Here is a 25,498-nt window from a genome sequence, read left to right on the forward strand (position 1 = left end):
ACTGCCGCAATATGTTTTTCGAAGGGAATGATACCTCTAGAAAACATCAAGAGAGATATGACCACCTTGGGAATTATCACTAAAAGCCTTTTAGTTCCTCCCATTTAGGTCCTTAAAATAGGGGCACGAAGCGAACACGCTGCGTGTCTTTTAAACACTGCCATGCATATAACCTAAATGTCATGTACGCCTTTGCTGTATGATTATTTGTTGATATTGCCATACCGTGTACATCCCCGTGTTATGCTTTTGCGCGTCTGCATCATGTCGCCACACACGCGTTGTATGTTGGTCTCATCTTTTGTCATGGGAATCCAAAAGGTCCATATCACCTTCTTAATTGCACACATGGGGCACTACATCCCCAAATGTGCAAGTAAGAAGAGATGATTTTCCAGCCTCTCATGCATGATCCTTTCATTTTCCTCTGCAAAACAAAGAAAGTCACGATAAAGCTCAAACAATGCATCATTCGCATACATTCGTGCTTTTCATTGGTTGCATTGCTCATTGCATTCTTTCCCTGAAAACCAAACTTTAATCATTGTTATCATAATGGAAGAATGCACTTTACGACACCCTTACCGAATGCATGCTAAAGCTGGAGTAATGGCTGAAGTAGACGAGGTGCAAGAGCGGATGAAGGCCGACATGGAGGCCATGAAAGAACAGATGGCCATAATGATGGAGGCCATGATGAGCATGAAGAAGATAATGGAGGTCAATGCGACTGCAGTTGCCGTTATCAGCGCTGTTTCTGGGGTGGACCCGACTCCCCCATCTGGCCTCAACCTAATAAATCATCCAACCGCGGATACGGGAGAACCCCATTTTGTGCAAGCCCAGAGCAAGCAGGTTTTCCCGCCATATGGTTTGCCTCCGAACTATACTCCACCCAATGAGAATGTCAATAACTTCACTCCTATACCCATTGAGAGCCAACAACCTCAATCTGATGATGCACATGTCAATCAACCCATGGGTGAGACACATGAAATGCGCCACCACAATCTAGCCGACTTTGAGCCTTGCCTCAGATATGCCACTGAAGGGCAAGCAGTTGGTGGTATACTCCTGCAAAACACTTTGGAAGGCCCTTAGTATCACCCACAACCACACCCCTTGCATTCTACAGCGGGTAAAAACCCTCATGCTATGGCAGATATGGGAAAGTTGGATCATCAAGAGGAAAGGCTCAGGGCCATTGAAGGAGGCGAAGATTATGCCTTTGCTAACCTAGAAGAATTGTGCCTAGTACCCAATATCATCACCCCTCCCAAGTTCAAGGTGCCAGACTTTGACAAGTACAAGGGGACTACTTGCCCCAAGAACCATCTAAAGATGTATTATCAAAAGATGGGGGCATACGCAAAAGATGAGGGGACTACACAAGTTTTATACACAAAAGTTAGTCGTATTCACTGACTAACATTAGGCAGTATTAGTACAATTCTGATATGGCTCCGGATAGGATGCAACTATAGAACATGTGCAAAAAGGGGCACGAATCTTTCAAAGAATACGCCCAAAGGTGGAGAGACCTGGCAGCTCAAGTGGCACCTCCAATGACGGGGAAAGAGATGGTCACAATAATAGTAGACACATTACCAGTGTTTTACTATGAAAAAATGGTGGGGTACGCACCTTCAAGCTTTGCAGAATTGGTCTTCGCCGGCAAAAGGATCGAAGCGGGTCTGAAAAGAGGCAAATTTGATCATCCTACTTTGATGAATGAGAAAACTGGGGCAAATGAAGAGGATGAGAATGAGGAAGGAACCCATGTTGAGCAGTCATTCCTACATGGCCAGCCTTCCCACCAGCCCAACAATGTCATCGCTCAGCCAATATCGGCCTTTCTCCTTACTCACCACCCAATCATCCACAAAGGCTATCCCTAAATCATCCACAAAGTTTGTTGGCTGCACATCCAATGCCAAGCGCAAACCAAAACACCAACCAAGAAATAAATTTTGCAGCGAAAAAGCCTGTAGAATTCACCCCAATTTCGATGTCCTATGTTGACTTGCTCCCATATCTACTTGATAATTCAATGCTTGCCATAACCCCAGCCAAGGTTCCTCAACCTCCATTTTTCCGAGGATACGACTCGAACGCAACATGTGCTTATCATGGAGGGGCCCCGGGGCATTCTATTGAGCATTGTAGGACCCTGAAACATAAGGTGCAAGGTCTAATTGATGCCGGTTGGCTGAAATTTGAGGAGAATCGCTTGTGAATCCTGACATTCACAAGAGATGCCACACATGGGGCAATTTGAAGGTTGATGCTAGATGTCTCTAATGACTCATTAGGATTTTCAAATTTATGCCATTATTCTAAACCACAGTTACAATGCTAAATAATATGGATAAATTTGGCATCCTTGTCTTTTTCATCCTCTCACAATTACATCTTTGCTTATTCAACTTCCACCGAAATGTGAGTGTAAGCCATTGGTTTGTTTGCTCAAGTGACCTGCCCTCCTGAGTTTGGACTTCCAAGACCGTTCAATTAGAAATTACTCGTGCTACACATTTGGTGAGGATGCCGTAAACAACGAGTAAAGCAAATAAGTTCAAAAAGAAAAAGAAAAAAGCATTTGATTGACTGTGTTTTCAAGTAAAAATATAAACATTCATGTGACCTCATTTTATCATTCCTAAAAGTTTGTCTTTTTGAGAGAGAAGTGAGTTATCAAAAATAGGAGTCGTTTGACTTAATCCGTCAACTGAAAAATCCTTCAATTGTTTCTCATCCTTGAAAATCCTTTTGGAAAATTAGCCACTTCTTTTATTCTTCCTTGCTACAAGGTTGTGGAAACAAAACAACGATTGATATCTCAAAGCCCTACATTGGGGCAATGAGGGGCACTGTGCATGAGCCTCAGGCGAACCTAGAGGCAGGTCAAAAGTTCTTACCCGTCGATGTTTTTAAACAAAAAAAAAAAAGGAGTGACAAACCCTGGGATTTCAGTGGATTGATTAAACGGCTCCATCGCCATCACTCCAAAATTGTCAAGTGAGTAAATCAAACAGGACATATACTCTAAGGGAGTTCCCGAAGAGATTTGCAAAGATAGGATGAGGTTGCATGAATTATCACCTCTTTCAAAAGAACAGTTAATTTGTGTCTTCCAAAAAATCAAATCACAAAATAGGAAAAGAATGTCATGAACATTGTACAACTTTCCATTACATTGCATTGTTGCATACGAAGTCCGCATTTACCGCATTTCAAGACAAAGGTTGCATGCATCTGCATCCCTAAAAATCATCTTAACTGCATAGATTTCCTACATCTAATGTCCAATCTTTTGAATTTGGGATGACCGGCCCTCTCGATGAGTCAATCTCTTGCTTTCTCATAAGGGTAGACCCTTGGGTACTAGTACCTATTGCCTTTAGAGGGCTGCATGCCCTCACCTTAAGAGGGTTGCACGCCCTCGCCTTCAGAGGGTTGCACGCCTTCGCCTTCAGAGGGCTACACGCCCTCGCCATCAGAGGGCTACACACCCTCGCCTTCAGAGGGCTGCACGCCCTCGCCTTCAGAGGGCTACACGCCCTCGCCTTCAGAGGATTGCACGTCCTTGCCTTCAGAGGACTGCACGTCCTCGCCTTCAGAGGACTGCACGTCCTCGCCTTTAGAGGACTGTACATCCTCGCCTTCAGAGGGCTACACGTCCTCGCCTTCAGAGGGCTGCACATCCACCCCTTCAGAGGGCTACACGCCCTTGCCTTCAGAGCGCTACACGCCCTTGCCTTCAGAGGGCTACACGCCCTCGCCTTCAGAGGACTACACGTCCTCGCCTTCAGATGACTACACGTCCTCACCTTCAGAGGACTACACGTCCTTGCCTTCAGAGGACTACACCTCCTCCCCTTTAGAGGGCTACACGCCCTCGCCTTCAGAGGGCTACAAGTCCTCACCTTCAAAGGACTACAGGTACTCGCATTCAGAGGATTACAAGACCTCGCCTTCAGGAGACTACACGTCCTCGCCTTTAGAGGGCTACACGCCCTCGCCTTCAGAGGGCTACACGCCCTCGCCTTCAGAGGGCTACACGCCCTTGCCTTCAGAGGGCTACATGCCCTCGCCTTCAGAGGACTAAACGTCCTCACCTTCAGAGGACTACACGTCCTCACGTTCAGAGGACTACATGTTCTCGCCTTCAGAGGACTACACATCCTCACCTTTAGAGGACTACCCGTCCTCCCCTTAAGAGGGCTACATGCCTTCACCTTCAAAGGACTACACTTCTTCACCTTCAGAGGGCTACACGCCCTTGCCTTCAGAGGACTACACGTCCTCGCCTTCAGAGGACTACATGTCCTCGCCTTCAGAGGGCTACACGTCCTTGCTTTTAGAGGGCTCCACATCTGCGCCTTCAGAGAACTCAAGGCCCTCTGCCCTTAATGCTTAATCGAGGCTTGCACTCCCGGGTGAGGGGCTATTAGTTTGCTTTTATCAATTCCTGGGCCACCCCCTGATATTGGAGGGCGACCAATTGTGCAAGCACAACCAGAGGAGGAGACTATCGCACAACTACTATGCATACTGGGGCAAGATTTCACCCAGCCACTGCAAGGAGACGAGTGTGGATCGTGTGCATCAACATATGGTTGATGTTGCTACTTAGCAACCTTCTTCCCAGCGACCACCACTCCAATCTCCCCCTGCCGAAGTGTCAACTGATTTATGCCATCATGACATAAGTAAGTATGCACATGGCTCAACTGGTCTCTGATGCCATCTACTATTTGCAAGGATCGCGCCCGCAAGACACCCAGTGGACTCGAATAAGTCCAATAGGGCCCTGGGGTTCTAGCTCTGATTACAGGCCTCTGTCGGTTCTACGAAGTGACCACCACTTTGATCTCCCACTGCCGAAGTGTCAGTTGGTTTATGCCATCATGACATAGGTAAGTATGCACGTGGCTCAACTAATTTCTGATGCCATCTACTGTTTGCAGGGATTGTGCCTACAAAACACTCAGTGTGCCCGGAGAAGTCCAACAGGGTCTTGGGGTTTCCATGTTTGATTACGAGCCTTCGTTAGTTCTACGGAGTGCCCATCACCCCCAATAGGGTCATTAGGCCCCTATTAACAGGGCTTTCATCGAGAAGTACTGCACCCCCAGGCAGACACAGGGCAAGGCATCATAGTAGCGGGCAACAGACGCACCGCCACCACCTCGAGAGTTCACCTCATCTCATCCACAAAAAAGCTGGAGCGTTGCCTACGACACATGGCTGACCAGTAGGCAACCAAGTCCAAAGCCAAAGGTAAGCAAAAGTACTAGGCCCGTGACCGACAAGTCATCACGCGTCCGACTCAAGACGTTAAAGAAGCGCTACTAGGAGGCAACCTAGAATTGGCTACGAAGAAGCTCCTCGCGAAGCGGTCCAGGAAGGGCACCATTGAAGAGGATTCCAGTGTGGACCCATAAGCCGACACAGGCTTTGACAAACACCGATTCCAGAGCGTGGAACATCAATAGTGTTTCTAGGCCATCAAAGAATGGTCATTCCTCAGACAGAGACAGGGGCAACTGAGGGATGACGAATTTCTGCACTTCCTTGGAGGAGGTGGAGCCATACAACCGGGATCACCAAACTTGTGATTTATCCTTCATTACTGCTTTTAGTTATTCTATTATTTTGTTATTTCCCTTGTGATCTGACATTATCTGCTTCCAATTATTATGTCCATTGTGATTGAACTGCACATACAGTTATCTATTGCATTGTGAGTAATTTACCGTTTTTGGCATATGGTCGTACTTACTTTATGATGATTTGTTCGAAACGCAAAAATGTGTGTAAGTCGGGTGTACTTTCATTCACACACCTTTTTTCAATAAAATGTACTCTCGGGTATCAACCGTGCCTAGGTTACAAGCTATTTTTAATCTTTTGAAAAATGGCCAAAAAAAACAACAAAAACAAACAAGAACAAAAATTATTTTTTGACTAAAAAGCCAAGATTCTTTCGAAAAGAAATAAACTCCAGCTTTTTCTTTGAAAAAGATTCAATGATCAAAACACAAAAGGGTTTTGTTGAAAAAATATGTATACACCTGAAGGGTGAATGCTGTGAAAATTTTCCCAAATGCCCAAAATGGACTCGAATGAATGCATGAATTGATAAAAGAGCATGTTTTGGAAACACTGGGTTGACTTAAATAGGGAAAATGAATCCTGAGCCCTAGTGTCACATGACCATAAAAACTTGATGCTTGAGTGTCCACATGGGTGCATGTATGACCAGTTTTGCATAAAATTTCTGAATCATCATTGTTGCATGTATGTCATGGAAATAATATGGGATATTCCTTTATCCCTGAACCGCTAGCCAAACCAACACCCTAACATACGTCATGTCCGGCCGTTCTGCAAGCCTTTTGAGCCAAAACCTCAAATCACCATTGTGGAAGCAAAGCTTCATGATGAATCAAAAGTGATTCAAAGGTGTTTTGATGATAACAATGATGACAACAAAAGATGATGACAAAGGTGATGAACAAAAAGCTCAAAAGATCAAAGAACAACTCAAGTGAATCAAGAACAAGTCAAGAGTTCAAGAATCAAGAAGAATTCAAGACTCAAGAAGAAGGCCTACAATCAAGAATCAAGATTCAAGATTCAAGATCTCAAGAATCAAAATCAAGATTCAAGACTCAAGATTCAAGAATGAAGAAAAGACTCAATCAAGATAAGTATTAAAAAGTTTTTTCAAAACTTTGAATAGCACATGAGTCTTTGACAAAATCTTTACCAAAGAGTTTTTACTCTCTGGTAATCGATTACCATATTGTTGTAATCGATTACTAGTAGCAAAATGAGTTTGAAAAAGTTTTCAAACTGAATTTACAACGTTCCAAATATTTTCAAAAGGCTGTAATCGATTACAATGTTTTGGTAATCGATTACCAGTGTCCTTGAACGTTGAAATTCAAATTCAAATTTGAAGAGTCACATCCTTTCACTTAAAAGCCTTGTGTAATCGATTACACTAATTTGGTAATCGATTACCAGTGTTTGTTTTTGAAAAATCTAAAGATATAACTCTTCAAAAAGGTTTTGACTTTTTCAAATGGGTTTTAAGTTTTTCTAAAAGTTATAGCTCTTCTGAATGGCCTTCTTGACCAGACATGAAGAGTCTATAAAAGCAAGGCTTTGTTTTGCATTTTCAATCAATCTTTCTAACAACAATCTTGAACAATTATTCATACAATCCTTTACAAGCCTTGAATATCTTTGAATCTCTTTGAACTTCTTCTTCTTCTTTGTACCAAAAGCTTTCTGAAGTTTTCTGGTTTTCTAAACCTTGAAAACTTGTGCTATTCCTCTTTTCATTCTCTTCTCCCTTTGCCAAAAAGAATTCGCCAACGACTAGCAGCCTGAATTCTTTTTGTGTCTCTCTTCTCCCTTTTCCTAAAGAACAAAGGACTAACCGCCTGAATTCTTTTGTGTCTCCTTTCTCTCTTGTCAAAGAATTCAACATGACACAGTCTGAGAATTCTTTTGATTCTTCCCATTCCCTAATACAAAAGCGTTCAAAGGTTTAACCGCCTGAGAATTCTTTTGTATCCCCATTCACAAAGTATCAAAGGTTTAACAGCCTGAGATCTTTGTCTTAACAAATTGGAGGGTACATCCTTTGTGGTACAAGTAGAGGGTACATCTACTTGGGTTTGACTGAGAACATGAGAGGGTACATCTCTTGTGGATCAGTTCTAGTGGAGGGTACATCCACTAGGGTTTCAAAGAGAACAAGGGAGGGTACATCCCTTGTGGATCTTTGCTTGTAAAAGGATTTTTACAAGGTTGAAAGAAATCTCAAGGACCGCAGGTCGCTTGGGGACTGGAGGTAGGCACGGGTTGTTGCCGAACCAGTATAAAAACTCTTGTGTGTTTGTTTCCTTCTTCCCTACTCTTTTACTTTCCGCTGTGCATTTAATTTCCGCTTTTACTTTCTGTTAAGTTTTCTCTTCTACTCCTCATTCTCTTAACAATTTAGTAAAAGCCTTAAAAGAGTAATTTTTTAATTGGTAAAGGTTTAGGAATAATTAATTCACCCCCCCCCCTTTTTAATTATTCTGAGGCCACTTGATCCAACAACCATAAACCTTGACCCAGGATGAGAATTTCCATCCTTTCCCTCAGAAGAAGGAACGGTGGGGTCTCCTAAGAAAAAAGGGTCACTCACTGTTGAGCTGCTAACACATTTCAAAAAAAAAAAAAGTTCTCGATCAAAGATCAAAAGAAAACAAAAGAAAAAGAAAGTTCCCGATCAAAGATCGGAAGAAAACAAAAGAAAAAAGAAAGTTCTCAATCAAAGATTGGAAGAAAACAAAGGAAAAAAAATCCCCGATCAAAGATCGGAAGAAAATGAAAGAATTATACAAAAGGGTCTTCGGACCAGACAAATATCCAAACAATACGAAATAGTCACAACCAAATAAGGAGAGAAAGGAAACCACAACTTGAAGTGGTTCTCTCCCTTTGATTGCCAACCAAAATCCTGTGCGTCGGTGACTTGTTCACCTCACACTAAACGAAAACAGAAAAGGAAAAGGCCAAAACACTCAGAGCCAAATTTCTCACCAAAACACCATTCCCGAAAAAGTCCTATTGATCCATGATCACGCATGTGATCTTTGATTTGATAGGAAATGATTTGCAAAATCAAGTCATGACATATCTATGGTTTGGAATTAGGATAAAACACTTGCTTGTGTGAGATTGATACACTCCAAGTGATTTTTTTCTATTTTAGTTGGACCCAGTGTTCCTTCTAAATGGTCGTTTAGAAACAAAACGCTAACATCCGAAATCTCATTTGTGGTTATGGGAAAATTTTATCAGCATGCTCTCCTTCCCCAATAGACACATTGTTTTTCTCCAAAAATTATATGTTGCTCTAATCAGTTGGAGGTTTTTGTTTCTTTAATAAAGCATGTTCACATTTTAGTGAAAGAACGCCAAGACTATTTTAGTCTCACATCGCCTAAACAACTACATAGGTCTGAGTTCCTCATCGCAATTGAGGATACGTAGGAGCAAAAACCTCACTTTTGTCGACCACCCCACAGTTCTATCACCCCGACCCGTGAGTCAGGTGGCATGCGGAGATACCCAAGGGTCATCCGTACCTTTGTCAACTAGAGGCAAGCGAGCCTGTTGATCGAGACTATTTTAGTCTCACCCTTTTGTCATGCTGACCCGTGAGTCAGGTGGCATGCAAAGATACCCAAGGGTTAACCACACCTTTGTAAACTAGAGGCAAGCGAGCCTGTTGATCGAGACTATTTTAGTCTCACCCCTTTGTCATCCAGAGATGGCAAGTCCGATGACATGCAGAGATACCCAAGGGTTATCCGCACCTTTGTCAACTAGAGGCAAGCGAGCCTGTTGATTGAGACTATTTTAGTCTCACCCATTTGTCACCCTGACCCGTGAGTCAGGTGGCATGCGGAGATACCGAAGGGTTATCCGCACCTTTGTCAACTAGGGGCAAGCGAGCCTGTTGACCGAGACTATTTTTGTCTCACACCTTTGTCATCTAGGGACGGCAAGTCCGATGACATGCAGAGATACCGAAGGGTTATCCGCACCTTTGTCAACTAGGGGCAAGCAAGCCTGTTGAACACCGAGACTTTTTTTAGTCTCACACTTTTGTTAATGTGACCCAAGAGTCCAGTGGCATGCGAAGACACCAAATGGTAATTCGCACACACACCTTTTGTTGCCGTGACTCAAGAGTCTGGTGGCATGCGGAGACACCCGATGGTTATCCGCACACACAACATCTGTTGATCCTGACCCATGTGCCAGGTGGCAGGCGGATATACCCAAGTGATTATCCGTACAAATACAACATCTGTTAATCCTGACCCATGCGTCAGGTGGCAGGCGGAAATACCCCGAGTGGTTATCTGTACAAACACAACATCTGTTAATCCTGACCCATGCGTCAGGTGGCAGGCAGAAATACCCCGAGTGGTTATCCGTACAAACACAACATTTTTTAATCTTGACCCATGCGCCAGGTGGCAGGCAGATATACCCAAGTGATTATCCGTACAAACACAACATCTATTAATCTTGACCCATGCGTCAGGTGGCAGGCGGAAATACCCCGAGTGGTTATGCGTACAAACACAACATCTGTTAATCCTGACCCATGCGTCAGTTGTAGGTAGAAATACCCCAAGTGGTTATCCATACAAACACAACATCTGTTAATCCTAACCCATGCGTCAGGTGGTAGGCGGAAATACCCCGAGTGATTATCCGTACAAACACAACATCTGTTAATCCTGGCCCATGCATCGAGTGACATGCGGAGACACCCAAGGGTTATCCGTATACACATTCATGCTACCCCGACCTGTGAGAAGTCAGGTAGCATATGCAAACGCCCTATACAGTAATCCGCACATATTTCGAAGACAAAAAATTTCTTCAGTCATTGCATGCCTTCAAAAGGCGACAATGACCCTCATTTACATTTCGACGATGACCATGTCTTCAGTCATTGCATGCCTTCAAAGGCGACAATTTCCTCACCTACATTTCGAAGACGACAATGTCTTCAGTCATTTTATGCCTTCAAAAGGCGACAATGACCCTCATTTACATTTCGAAGATGACAATGTCTTTAGTCATTGCATGCCTTCAAAGGTGACAATGTCCTCATCTACATTTCAAAGACGACAATGTCTTCAGTCATTGCATGTCTTCAAAAGGCGACAATGACCCTCATTTACATTTCGAAGATGACAATGTCTTCAGTTATTGCATGCCTTCAAAGGCGACAATGTCTTCATCTACATTTCGAACACGACAATGCCTTCAGTCATTGCATGCCTTCAAAAGGCGACAATGTCTTCATTTACATTTCAAAGAAGACAATATCTTCAGTCATTGCATGCCTTCAAAGGTGACGATGTCCTCATCTACATTTCAAAGACAACAATGTCTTCAATCATTGCATGCCTTCAAAAGGCGACAATGTCTTCATTTGCATTTTGAAGACGACAATGTCTTCACCTAAAAAACTTCAATATCTTTTTCCAATGTGCTTCGTAGGACTCGACATCCTTTGTTTGTATGCTTTTAAAAAAAAATTAAAAAAAAAGAAGAGTCAAAATGAAAAAGAATTAAACGAGAAAAGAAGGAATTTCAATGTTTTCATGCCTTCACGGGTTTTACTGCTTGGATCTGCACTAGTGGCTGCTAGGGTAAAGATTCAGCTCGAACGAAATTAGTGTCTTATCTTTACTTCCCTTTTATCTCCAATAAAAGATAAGAAAAGAGTGGCAACAGTCATACCCTAATTTCGTCTAGGGACCATTGTTTCTCGGCATGCGACCTCTGTTTGACCACTTCAAAATGTTTAATATCCATTGCCATGGAATCTGTAAAGATTTAGGACGTTTTGGAAAAATACAAAAGCGGGGGGTGAACTTATCAAACACGGGGGGTGCACTCAGGAAAAATCATCCAGCATATTCTAGAATGGGGGTGAACTTATCAATTATGGGGTGCGTTCAGAAATCTTTCTCAAGAAGTCTCTGGGCGGCAACCACCTCCATTTTGTTAAAAAATGGTGTCCGGGGCATCCGAGGCTTCCGTAATGCTTCCGTAAAATTTCCAAAAACCTTGGGGTTAGCACATTTCACTTAATATTGGTGAAAGGGAAGAGAAAAAAGAGGAAAATCAAGTCCAAAATACTTTCGTAAGGCTTCCATAACTTTTCCGTAAAGTACGAAAAGGGGGGTGAACTTAGTAATTGGGGTGTGCTCAGAAATCTTCCTCAAGAATGTTGGATCAAGTGGCCTCAGAATAATTAAGAAGGATGAGTTGAATTAATTATTATTGAACCTTTACTAATTACAAATTTATCCTTATTAATGTTACTAGATTTAATTAGACTTTTTCCACAAAGTTAAGAAAGTAAAGAACAGTAATTGAAACTTAACCAAAAGTAAAAGCGATAATTAAAGTGCACAGAAGAAATTAAAGAATGTAGGGAAGAAGAAGACAAACGTAAGAGTTTTATACTGGTTCGGCAACAACCCGTGCCTACATCCAATCCCCAAGCGACCTGCGGTCCTTGAGATTTCTTTCAACCTTGTAAAAACCTTTACAAGCAAAGATCCACAAGGGATGTACCCTCCCTTGTTCTCTTTGAACAACCAAGTGGATGTACCCTCCACTTGAACTGATCCACAAGAGATGTACCCTTTCTTGTTCTCAGTTACAACAACCCAAGTAGATGTACCCTCTACTTGTACCACAAAGGATGTACCCTCCAATGTGTTAAGACAAAGTTCTCAGGCGGTTAGTCCTTTGAAACTTTGTGAAGGGGAAAAAAAAGAATTCTCAGGCGGTTAGTCCTTTGAAATCTTTTGTTTTAGGGAAAGGGAAGAATCAAAAGAATTCTCAGACCATGTCGTTTTGAATTCTTTGAAAAGGGAGAAGGGAGACACAAAAGAATTCAGGCGGTTAGTCCTACGTTCTTTTGGAAAAGGGAGAAGAGAGACACAAAAAGAATTCAGGCGGTTAGTCCTTGGCGAATTCTTTTTGGCAAAGGGAGAAGAGAATAAAAAGATGAATAGCACAAGTTTTTGAACAAGGAACTTTTCTTGGAAGAGAAAGTTTTGAACAAAAAATTTTAGAAAGATGAAGAGAAGATGAATCAGAAAAAAACTGTTGAAAGCGTTGAATGATGTTGAGAGAAAAGATTGAAAGATAGATTTCTTGATCGTTATCAAAATACATTCCATGGTCACATATTTATAATTTCTTGATGACTCAAGTCAAAGTTTGTGACTCTTGGCAATTTCTTTTAAAACTAGTCACTTAGAAAAGTTGTGACTTTTGAAAGAATCTTCAGAAACAAGTCACTTGAAGAATTGTGACTTTTGGAAATGAATTTTTCGAAAACAGTCACTGGTAATCGATTACCATAAAAGTGTAATCGATTACACATCAACAGATGTGACTTTAGATTTTGAATTTTGAAAATCTTAACATTTTAAAACACTGGTAATCGATTACTACAATCTGGTAATCGATTACCAAAGAGTAAAACTCTTTGGTAATGATTTTGTGAAAACTTCATGTGCTACTCAATGTTTTGAAAAACTTTTTAATACTTATCTTAATTAAGTCTTCTCTTGATTCTTGAATCTTTGAGTCTTGAATCTTGATTCTTGAATCTTCTTGATGAAACTTGAAATTAATCTTGACCTTGAACTTAATCTTGAAATCATTCTCTGGGCTTTTTGTCATCATCTTTGTCATCATCAAAACTACTTGAATCAACTTGATTCATCATCATGAAGCTTGCTTCTACAAAGAAGCCTCTGGGCGGCAAGCACCTCCCCATTTCTCCTATAAATAGGGGGAGCAGGCTGAGTTTCAAGGGTCCCTGACCCCTATGTTATGCATTTCAGCTGTTTTTGGTGAAAAAAACGTGTTTTCATGCAGAAAATCCAAGCCGAGGTGCTTCCGTAACGCTTCTGAAACGTTTTCGTGAGCAAATCCGTGAAGATTTTCTGCCATTCTTCACCGTTCTTCGTCTGTTCTTCGTTCGTTCTTCGGTCTTCAACTGGTAAGTGTTCGAATCCGAAAATTTCAATTCATTTCTTGCTTTTTTTTTTGCTTTCATCTTCATCTCGTTCACTTTTGATTTTCTTTTCTTCCGTTTTTAACAAGCTTTAATCGATTGTTTAAGCCGTTATCTCGCCTAATAAATGATAAAATGAATTTCAACCGATCATTTATATTGTAATCTCGTTTAATCACTGTTAAAATAAAATCCAACCGATCGTTCACGATGTAACCTCGGTTAAATAAAAAAAAGGCAAAATAATAATAAAATAATCAAAATATCTTGAAAAAAAAATAATCAAAATATCTTTGAATAAAGTAATCAAAAAAATCAATCGGACGTTTTTGTTTGGAAGTTTCCTTGAATGAATTGACTAATAATTAATGCAATCCTACCCCGCAAGGGCATTGGATAGAAAACTCCAAGTAGATTGGGCCAAAGATGCAAGAGAAGGCCCTAGGGTTCTTATGAGCCTTAGGGTAGATTTCGGGTCCATGGGCTAAGTACGAGCCCACTTATCTTTGTAAATATTAGATTAAGGTTTCATTATTTTTGGGCCTTGTATTTAGGGCTCCATAATGTAGGTAGGGTACCCTAGAAATATAGGATTTTTCAGCCCTTATATTTTAGGGCACCTAGACTAGTTTTTGTATTAGGGGTAGTTTTGTAATTTCACATGCACTAAGTGAATATTTGATGTGTGTTGGGAAATAAATTTAATTGAATTGGTAGAAGCCCAATCCAATTAAATTTTAGAGGGGGAGGTGAGCATTTGCTTACTACACCCCATTGCCACATCATATAGTCACACTTTGTGCATGTCCTTCATGCTTTACATGCCTCATGACACCTAAGCACACTTAGTGGAGAATCTTGGAATTGATCTTGGATTAGTGGGCTGAACCATAACTAAAATTCACTAATCATAATTAGTGAAATTTTGGCTCCAAAGTTTGGCTCCACAAATTCAATTTCAAATTCAAGTGAAATTTGAATTGAAATTCAAATTTCCCTCCAATTTTGTGTGACACTTAGGCTATAAATAGAGGTCATGTGTGTGCATTTTTTTTAACTTTGATCATTTGAAAATTAAACTTCAAAGTTCAGAGCTCTCTTAGAGCTCAAAATTTCATGCTCCTCTCTTCCTCTCCCTTCATTCATCTCCTTCTTCCTCCAAGCTCTTATCATTGGCCTCCTATGGTGGTGAGCTTCTTCTAGACTCATCTTCTCCTTGAAGTGGCGTCTCCTCTCTCTCTTCCTTCTCCATTCCGCTGCCATTCATCTTCCAAGAAGCAAAGGAATCCATTGATGAAGAGGATCCTAGGCCTACAAGCTCCAATGGAGCTTACATCAATAACCAAAGTGAAACTAAGACTAAAATCAACTGACAAATCAAGCTTTGTCCGCAAAAGTCACTTAAAACCGTTTTAAGGTCCAACACCTTAAATGGTTCTCTTTGTTTTTATCGGTTAACATGGACTGTTCAAAAGCATAAAATCAACCCATAACTTTACCGCTTTTGCAAGAACTACGTAGGTCTGAGTTCCTTATCGCAATTAAGGATACGTAGGAGCAAAAGCCCCACTTTTGTCGACCATCCCAAGAGATCGTTAATGGTCCAACGCCTTAATGTTTCTCTCCTTTCAAAAAAACAAGAGATCGTTAATGGTCCAATGCCTTAACGTTTCTCTTCTTTCACCCCAAGAGATCGTTAATGGTCCAACGCCTTAACGTTTCTCTCCTTTTAAAAAAAAACAAAAGATCGTTTAATGGTCCAACGCCTTAAACGAATTTTGTTCGGTTTAAATCGATCTTGCGGAAAAAGATCAAAATAACTTAACCAATGTTTAGTTTTGAAAGAACTATGTAGGTTTGATTTCCTCATCGCGATTGAGAAATACGTAGGAGGGAGGGAAACACCCTTGTCGACCACAAAAAGATAAAAAATACAAAAAGGCCTATAAAAAGCTAAAAAACATAAAAAAGGGAAAAATACATAAATTTTGATTAGAGGTTGTCGTCCCTTGTGACGGATGCATGGGGTGCTAATACCTTCCCCGTGCGTAAAAACAACTCCCGAACCTTTCACACTTAAAGTTCATAGACCACAAGTTTTGGTTTTTCCGACGTTTTCCTCGAATAAACGTTGGTGGCGACTCCACGCGCCTTCCTCCCTTGGAAGACGCACCCGTGAGCCCCGCGTCGCCCTCCCGCCGAAGGGTAGGTTGCGACAAGTGTTTTGGCTGATGTCAACTAGATTTTCTTACCCAATGCCATTTAGGAATTTTTTTGCTGACATCGACTAGGGTTTTCTAGCTGACATCAGCCAGAGCTATTTCTTAATCACATTAGCTAGGTTTTTTGGTTGATGTTGGCTAGGGTTTTTTCGGCTAACACCAGCTAGCTAATTTTTACTGACATCAAACATGACTATTTTTAGTTGACATCGACTAGGTTCTTAAAGTTGATGTCCACTAGAGTTTTTGCAGTTGACATCGGTCAGAGCTATTCTTTACCCAACATCAGCTAAGGCTATTTTATAGCTGATGTTGGGTAGGGTGTTTTAGTCCAACATTGGTCAGGACTATTTCTTCAGCCAACTTCAACTAGGGATTTTTCAGCCAACGATGACTAATGATGTTTTTTAGCCGACATCGGGTAAGTTCTATTGGTTGACATTGACCAAGCTATTATTTAGCTGATATTGGGTAGATTTTTTTGTCAACGCCTACTAGGATATTTTAGGCCGACGTTGGCTAAGAATAGCCTTGGTCAATGTCGTTCAAAAATACCCTAGTCGGTGTCGGCCAAATAAACCCTAGCCAATGTTGGTAAAAGACCCTAAATCCCACAAAGACTCAGTCAGCCCAAATGTCCCCGGACCAATAAACTGCTTGAACCTAGATAATTTCAAGAAAATACAAAAATTACTGTTTAGCGTACGCAATGACTAAACCTAGATTCCTCGCCTTTACATAGGTGTGCATGCCTATTTCAACCAGAAATTTGTGTGTACCAACAAAACGCCATTCTGTGAAGAAAAAATTTAATCGTCCATGAAAAATAAAATTTCTTTTCAGGAAAGCTAGACTAGACCTAGACCAGTTCAAGTCATTCAGATATGAAGACTTGGCAATCTCCACAAAAAGTCTTCTTGACTATGGATGTCTGGAATCAATCCTGATCCCTCTCTAAGACAGATTTGAAGGGCTTAATCCATCTATAAATGAAGCTATAAATCTAATACAGGAAAAAATGATGGATTATATTTCCATCAAAATTGTAACCTGCCCGAGGACCTTTTCTGTTCAAAATTATCCTGTCATGTTATGAAACTCCTACCAGAAGATCACACGGACTTTCTTTGTATTTTCAATGATGAATATGAGACCTGGGATGTGCAGGGTAACATACAGTACCAATACAACCTCATGAGGGCACAAATAACGGGGTAACAATGGTTTTTCTCATATTCAGGCAAACGGGATTTTGATATGATAAGAGAAACACATGATACAAAACTCTTCCTGTCAGCATACAATAGAAAGGTTTTCATACCCTTCCATGTTGAACATAATAATAAATTGGTTCAATTCTTCCAAAAGGAGAAGAAGGATAAAGAGATTTATGAGGCCAGTGGTTGTCATGGACAACAAACTCCTCCCTTTCCATCCACTAATCTTTCCATAGAAGACTCATCAGACATTAAAATATTTTAACCTTTTGTGATATTTTTAAGTGTACTTGGTGCACTATTTTAATCGCGTTTTAAATTTAGACTCCCAAGCACTATAATTATAGAATTTAAGAAATAAATATATTTGAAATGAAATTATAAGCAACTTTCATGGAAGAAAATAACATGAATTATAAATTCAGTAGTGTGTTTGGATGGAGCAATTCAGTAGGAGAATTCATTTTTTCAAGGAATTTAAAAGGATTCATGATAAAATGTCTTGTTTGGATAGAATATTTGAAAGGAGATTTAATTTTTGGTATTTTTATGAATCAATTTGATTGACTAAAACAGTGGGATTTCAAATTCTCTAAAAAATTATAGAATTTGAAATTCTTTTTTCGGAGATGCTCACTCTAACTCACGACGTTCTTCCTCGCGACTCATTCTCACTCAACACTCGCAACTACGGGTGACCAAATTTTTTACGGTCGACATCGACATAAGTTGTTTTTCACTGACGTTGGCCGAGAATTTTTCGGTCAGAATTTTTTTGTATGATGTCAACCTAAGCTATTTTTTGCCGATATCGACTAAGATTTTTTTAGATGATGTTAGTTAGGGTTATTTTCTCGCTGAAGTCATTTATGGGAATTTTTTGCTGACGTTGGCCAAGGATTTTTTTGGCCGTTGTCATACAGGTTTTTTCAGTTGATGTCGACAAATGGTTTTTTGCTCAACGTTGACTAGATTTTTTCTACTGACATCGATCATGGCTAACTTTTCAACCGACGTCAACTAGGTTTTTCCAGCCAACATCAGCCAAAGCTATTTTTTAGCCAATATCAGACAGGATTATTTTTCAACCGATGTTAGCTAGGGTGTTTTGGATGATGTCAACTAGATTTTCTTAGCCAACGTTGTTTAGGATTTTTTTTTGCTGACATCGACTAGGGTTTTCTAGCTGACATCAGCCAGAGCTATTTCTTAATCACATTAGCTATGTTTTTTGGTTAATGTTGGCTAGGGTTTTTTCGGCTAACACCAGCTAGGTATCTTTTACCGACATCAGACATGATTATTTTTAGTTAATATCGACTAGGTTCTTAAAGTTGACATCCACTAGAGCTTTTGCAGTTGACATTGGTCAAAGCTATTCTTTACCCAACATCAGCCAAGGCTATTTTATAGCCGATGTTGGGTAGGGTTTTTTTATCCAACATTGGTCAGGGCTATTTTTTCAGCCAACTTCAACTAGGGATTTTTCAGGCAGCCAACGATGACTAATGATGTTTCAGTCGACATCGGGTAAGTTCTATTGGTCAACATTGACCAAGCTATTTTTTAGCCGATATTGGGTAGATTTTTTTGTCAACGCCTGCTAGGATATTTTAGGCCGACGTTGGCTAAGAATAGCCTTGGTTAATGTCGTTCGAAAATACCCTAGCCAGTGTCGGCCAAACAAACCCTAACCAACGTTGGTAAAAAAATCTAACCAACATCGACTGAAAAATAGACTCAACCAACGTTAGTCAAAAAATAGTCCCGACTGACTTCAACTAAGAAATATTCCTAGCATACTTTGAAAGAAAAAACCCTATTTGATGTTGACCGAAAAATAGTCTTTGTTGATGTCGGTTTTAAAACATCACTAGTTATGGTAAGACAAAACAACCCTAGTTAAAATTATCAATATTTTATATTTTTAAATTATTAAAAAATAAAAAATATTTTTTAATTAATATTTCAAAATTAGATTGTGTTTTTTTTCTATAAAATTTAATATTAAAATTTCATCTATTTAAAATATAAAATTAAAATTTTTCATATGAAGAAAATTTAATTATCTTATCCAAACAAAGAATTTAAAATCAAAACAATTTAAATTCTAGACATTTCAAATTTCCTAACGTTACACATTAGAAATCATTTTATAGATTGAAACTCAAAACTAATATTTTCATAAGCAAATTCAAACTATCTTAAAAATATTAAATTTCAGAAACAATAATTTTTTTACAGAAAATAACTAACTTTTTTTAAAAATAAAATAAAATAAAAAAATCCTATATCTCATCTTATTGTTGCGTGCTTTACAAGTTACCAGAGAAACTATAAATAAGCCTAACACAACATTGGCAACAAACACCAACGTTTGATTAAGAAAATAGAAGCCTTATTTTGCTCTCTGTTCTTTCTCTCAACAATCGTTCCAACCAAACAAGAGAGTTGAATTCTGAAGCTTTCGCTACGTTTCTACCACTCAGGTTTGTTTCTCCGAACGCGAAAATCTAATACTTCTTTTAGGGTTTGTGATGGATGATCTGCGAGAATCTATGTTCTATCCGACTTCATTTATCTCAGTGAAGTTTTCTGCGCTTCCACGATGCAAATATAGGGTTTCACGTTTAGGGTTCCTTTCAATTTATTTATTATCGGGGTTCTCATATGGATCGGCGATACCCTAATTTGGGGTTTTGGGAGAGTCTCTATTGACGTTGCTGATCAGGGTTAAATTATTGGTCTTTGATCCTAGTCTTCAATGGGTTTTGATCTTGATGTTGTTGATCTTCCTCGATCAACATAGTTTTGTTGCCGTTCATCACTTGCTTTACGATTGTTATTTTGGGAATGGAAAATTTGGGAGCCAAAAGGTTTTGGGTTTTGGATGAAGAATTAAGTCTATGGCTGGGATTTAATCATCAAGTTAATGACTGAAAGCATGAGCCATGGAGAATTTTATTGATAGGATACAGTACCTGATCTGGGATGTCATTACAATGCCATGTTTGTTTTTTAGAATATCATGGATACAAAGTTTGCACGAAGGACTGAGCGCATTGGTAGAACAACATGCTCTTATTGGAGAGCTGGAAGATGTAACAAAAATCCTTGCAGATTTTTGCACATAGAGACACCATCTCCACCTGCTGCTTGTGGTTATGGCAATACTGCATATAGCTACGGAAAAAAGCCCCATTCCTCCTCTGAGAATACCCCGAAATATGGTTCAAAGAAAGCATTGCTTAGAGATAATGGAGATAGAGGAGATGCGACAAGGATGGCTAAGGCTTTCAAGAAATCATCACCAAGGATATGTAAATACTGGATCAACAACAATTGTGTACATGGTGAACAATGCCTGTATCTGCATTCATGGTTTCGTGGTGATGGGTTTTCCACCGTAACGAAACTTCAAGAACATAAGAAGGTACTTGACTCTTGAACCTCCATTTAGTATTTAACACACCGAATTAAAGTTCTTTCATAGTTCATTTTCAGCATAATGATTAAATCAGAATTGATATCTGACTTAATAATCGACTAATGTTTTAACAATTATTGATTACAGTCATAGAGTTTAATAATGTAACTATATGCTAGAATAACGGAATAAGTGTTTTTTTGAAAAAGCATTCTCTTCCCTAGTTTCCTAGGAAATGCTAGAATTTGTGAGCCTCTGCATCATGTTAATATTTTTTGTAGTAGTTAAATTAAAGCTTTTGACAACAGGTTATCACTGGCATCGCACTTCCTGTTGGATCCGACAAACTTTATTCTGGCAGCACTGATGGGACAGTTAGGATATGGGACTGCCATACTGGTCAATGTGCTAAAGTCATCAATCTTGGTGCTGAGGTTACCTCTTTGATCAGTGAGGGGTCATGGATTTTTGTTGGTCTGCAAAATGCTGTCAAGGTAAGCTCTTATCTGCCATTGTTTTGTTTTGATGTATGATAATGTCTAATCATAGGAGTAGTACATGCAAACTGATTATGTGGCTGTGGTTGTTGTGAAGGCTTGGAATATCCAGACCATGTCTGAGTTTACTCTTGATGGACCCAAAGGCCGAGTCCGTGCTATGACTGTTGGCAACAATACACTCTTTGCTGGTGCAGAGGTAACTAACCATGTTATTAATATTGTCCAATGATATTCCCCTAACCGAATTCTTTTTTTCTGCTGTGAGTTAAAATTTATTTAATTTAAAATTTCAGGATGGTGTCATTTTTGCTTGGAGAGGAAGCTCTAAAGCCGATTCTCCTTTTGAACTGGTTGCGTCACTCACTGGCCACACTAAAGCAGTGGTTTGTCTGGTGGTTGGATGCAAGATGCTGTACTCCGGGTCCATGGACCAAAGCATAAAGGTATGTCTGTTGTTGAGGATTCTATTTTTCTTTATTAACATGAGAATTTTTTCTGAGAACAGGATATGTAATTTTCTTTGAACTGTCCTATAACGACGGGATCTTGTTATTTTGTCTTCTTCAGGTCTGGGACATGGATACATTACAGTGTACAATGACACTAAATGATCATACTGACGTAGTCACATCCCTTATCTGTTGGGATCAATATCTGTTGTCTAGTTCATCTGACCGCACAATTAAAGTCTGGGCTTGCATTGAAGCAGGATCTTTGGAAGTGATATATACACACACCGAAGAAAATGTAAGCGTTGACTTAATCTTATGTGTTGAAATATCATTTGGTTTTATTTTCATGTGTAAGAAGTCAAGCTGATATTTCTTATAATGCTGACGAGTTGGTCAATCTCCTAAGTTGATGATTTTTTTATATTGCAGGGTGTTGTTTCACTTTTTGGGATGCCTGATGCAGAGGGAAAGCCAATATTATTTTCCTCGTGCAGAGACAATTCAGTTCACATGTATGAATTGCCATCGTAAGTAAATCTAAATTATTCACGTTTCTTTTTGTTACTGTACCTCCGTCATGGTAATTTTTCTTATTTTTTTGTTGCATCCTCTGATGATGTTTTTTCAACAGATTTTCAGAGAGGGGACGTTTATTTGCCAAGAAAGATGTTGCATTAATTGAGTTAGGTCCTGGTGGCCTCTTCTTCACAGGAGATGAGAGTGGTTTGCTGATGGTGTGGAAATGGTTGGAGGTACCCAAGGTGGCATCCTCTTGACATGTGTTTCCTTTCAACATTGGAGTTGTATTATCCCATCTATTTCCTCTTGAAGCAGATGATGATAAGGATGAATTTATTTGTCTGAGCAGTAAATTCACTGTAAAAACAATTGTATAGAAATTGACAATTTTATAGAAATACCAATTTCATTCTTTTATATTCTTCCCAGCAGATGTAATCTTCTCCTGCTTTGATAAATATATTACTATTGTAAGGAACATGGTTTGTAATGAAGTCCGTTTTCAAATTCTTTCCATCATTATCAAAGAATACATTTTTGGAATCCAAATATAAGTTCGACCCAAAATATAGTTTTTCTTACTTGTTAAAAATCGTTGTTGTAATTCAATTATGTTGGCATTACTGCTATTGTAATTCAATACATATATTTTGGAGGAGTGTGGGGGCGTGGGTGTCATCATCTACACCTGAGCCTTCATCATAATCTCCATCTGCCTGGAAAACATCTTCATCTTTTGTTCAAGAGAAGAACCAGATGAATTAACTTCCACCTACCCGATGAACCCTAGAGGATCTCCTGTCACCCATGCCATTGTAAGCATTAGAGGCCTATAGTTGTGGAAAGAAAACAGGAAGGGGAAATTGGGACTCCATATTTTGTTGACTCCGCAACATCGGTTTTTTCTTTTTTCAGTTACAATGTAGACTGTTTCTAGTAATTCTGTCTGGGTGTTAATGATTGAAATGAATTTGTATTAACATAGCAGGATCTTGTGGTATTCTTTGAACCATTGTCCCTTGTGGCCCAGTTTCTTTGGAAAGTAACCATGTCATATGCATATCACTGCTCTGAAGCTTAGACGAGGGAGCAAGTAGAGAAACAGCCGTGTAGAGCTGCCTAGCTCAGTTTACGTTCAGAAAAATATTGCACTGCAAATAAGCATGTCTTCGTAATTTTACTATACACTTTTGGAAGCTTCAAGTTCTTAATGCATACTTGGCACGGTCATGAGCAAGTGAATTATTTTTTTTGTTGGGTTATAGAAAGCTTTGGAAAGCTTGATTTTTCTTCTTATTATTCCTCAAAATCGAAATGAATTGAAAAATTCGACCCGGATTTCAAGGAGAATATGAAAGCAATGGAAGAAAGATATTGCATAGCTAAAGACTTATGTCATCCTAAGTATACTATACACGTTGAAAGCTGCTGGTGCTTGAAGTTTTTGTAACGTACAAACACTACACTGTCATATTCGAGTGAACTTCATGTTAGTTCTCATGTATATTTTTATAGAAATATCATGCGCACGTGGTATTAGTTTTTTTGTAATAGATGATGATTACATCATCCGTGACAAGAACCAGAATGGTAAAACAATAAAGTGACCACAACGATAATAAAATAATTTCTAAAAATTAAAATTATAATGTATAGTTAAATATGAACAAAATTATAATGACATTCTTAAGATTTGGTCAAATTACACAAATATTTTTGTTTTTTTTATAACTTTCGGACAAATCTCTTATTGTTTGAAAAAATATTACACAGATGCTTCATTCTACTTAACACACCTTCCTTTGAATCAAGGCTAAAATGCATTTTTTGGTCATTCCATTTTCTTAAATATGGGATTTTATTTCCCTTATTTAATTAGACATTTCATCTCCTTTTAAAATGTTGGTTATTTTAGTCTTTTATTTCTTAATTGAGATATTTCATCAATAACTTTTAAAAGATTCACAATTTTAGTCTTTTGTCCAATTTCAAATGTTCATCTATGTATTGAACCTTATACTTTTATGTTTTTATTAAAATATTGTTATATATTTCATTTTGTTCTTCAATGTTAGTCTGATATTAACATTGAATCACAAGTTAAATATGTTATCTTAGTGTAAGGGGAGTTTGATTTGGTGAAATCTAACACCGACAATCTTTATCATTTGAATTTCATATCATTTTATTGAGTGCTTGTAAAAAAATTCCAAAAATATTATAACTTGTACCTTTGTTTTAATTTATCTTTATTATTAAATATCGTGTTTAAATCGTCATTGTTCATTTTTTAGTTTAATTAGTAAAAATTTCTAATATTTATTAAGTATTATCAAGTCCTTGTGGGAATAATAACTTTTATTTATGGAATACTACTTGACAATTTGATATGATTTTCAATGAATTAATTTAAGCTTATAATTTTTTCCTCTTAAAAGAAAAGCTTATTGAAGGAACCTATCATGAGTTATCAGAGTTTTTTTTTTTTTTTTTGCCATGGTCCACTTCAAATTTCGACCGTCGCTATTTTCATTTTTTTAGTTTCATTTACCATTCTATTCTATTTTCACTCATTTGAGTAATTTCAACACTCAAATTTTTGTGTATGTGGCATCAATATATTAATATATTACTAATATATATATATATATATATATATATATATATATATATATATATATATATATATATATATATATATATATATATAAATAAAATATATTTGCCTGTGACGTTCATATTGATTAAATTATATGTGTGTGGCTTTTTCAAATAATAAATTTGTCTTTATTTTTTAAAAATATTAGTAAACAACAATATATAATAGTTTAAGCATTTATATATTTTAACCTTTTGTGATATTTTTAAGTGTACTTGGTGCACTCTTTCGATCCTGTTTTAAATTTAGACTCCCATTTGGAGCACTATAATTATAGAATCTAAAAAATAAATATATTTGAAATGAAATTATAAGCAACTTTCATGGAAAGAAAATAGCATGAATTATAAATTTTGTAGTGTGTTTGGATGGAGCAATTCAACAAGGAAATCCATTTTTTCAAAGAATTTAAAAGGATTCATGATAAAATAACTTGTTTGGATAAAATATTTGAAATGAGATTTAAATTTTGATACTTTTATAAATCATTTTAATTGACAAAAAATAGTGAGATTTCAAATTCTCTAAAAAATTATAGAATTTGAAATTCTTTTTTCGGAGATGCTCACTTGAACTCATGACGTTCTTGCTCGCAACTACAGGTGACCAAAGTTTTTACGATCGACATCGACATATGTTGTTTTTCACTGACGTTTCCTGAGGTTTTTTTTAAAATAATTTTTTTTCTCGCTGATGTCAATCATGGGAATTTTGTGAATCATGGATGTTTTGATGATGCTAAAAAGAAATCACTTGATAATGATTGTCATCATCAAAAAGGGGGAGAATGTGAATGTATGAATACATGATTTTGATGATGCCAAAAAAGAATCAAACATGGTTGCTTCAAAGGTTAAGCATTG

General features: G+C 38.4%; 1 protein-coding gene across 2 annotated transcripts; it reads left to right on the top strand.

Moving 5' to 3' along the window:
• Window positions 1-19,442: 19,442 nt before the first annotated feature.
• Window positions 19,443-22,451, top strand: LOC100802302 (zinc finger CCCH domain-containing protein 48). 2 transcript variants are annotated; one of them, XM_003546447.5, is made up of 7 exons: window positions 19,443-20,511; window positions 20,814-20,999; window positions 21,100-21,201; window positions 21,299-21,448; window positions 21,573-21,752; window positions 21,887-21,984; window positions 22,089-22,451. In XM_003546447.5, the coding sequence occupies exons 1-7, from the start codon at window positions 20,107-20,109 to the stop codon at window positions 22,231-22,233; spliced, it is 1,266 nt and encodes a 421-aa protein (XP_003546495.1). In that variant the 5' UTR covers window positions 19,443-20,106; the 3' UTR covers window positions 22,234-22,451. The 2 variants fall into 2 exon arrangements, with proteins under 2 accessions (XP_003546495.1, XP_014622900.1); XM_014767414.2 differs by having other exon boundaries at window positions 21,887-21,988; window positions 22,089-22,127.
• The last annotated feature ends 3,047 nt before the right edge of the window (window positions 22,452-25,498 follow it).

Source organism: Glycine max, chromosome 15, assembly GCF_000004515.6.
Source record: "Glycine max cultivar Williams 82 chromosome 15, Glycine_max_v4.0, whole genome shotgun sequence".
In the NCBI taxonomy this organism is placed as follows: domain Eukaryota; kingdom Viridiplantae; phylum Streptophyta; class Magnoliopsida; order Fabales; family Fabaceae; genus Glycine; species Glycine max.

Bases quoted from the DNA above. Each gene is read 5' to 3' on its own strand.
- LOC100802302 (XM_003546447.5), top strand. From the start codon at position 20,107: ATGGATACAAAGTTTGCACGAAGGACTGAGCGCATTGGTAGAACAACA. The intron at 21,000-21,099 runs GTAAGCTCTTAT...GTTGTTGTGAAG, and splicing joins GTCTGCAAAATGCTGTCAAG to GCTTGGAATATCCAGACCAT. The intron at 21,449-21,572 runs GTATGTCTGTTG...TGTCTTCTTCAG, and splicing joins CCATGGACCAAAGCATAAAG to GTCTGGGACATGGATACATT.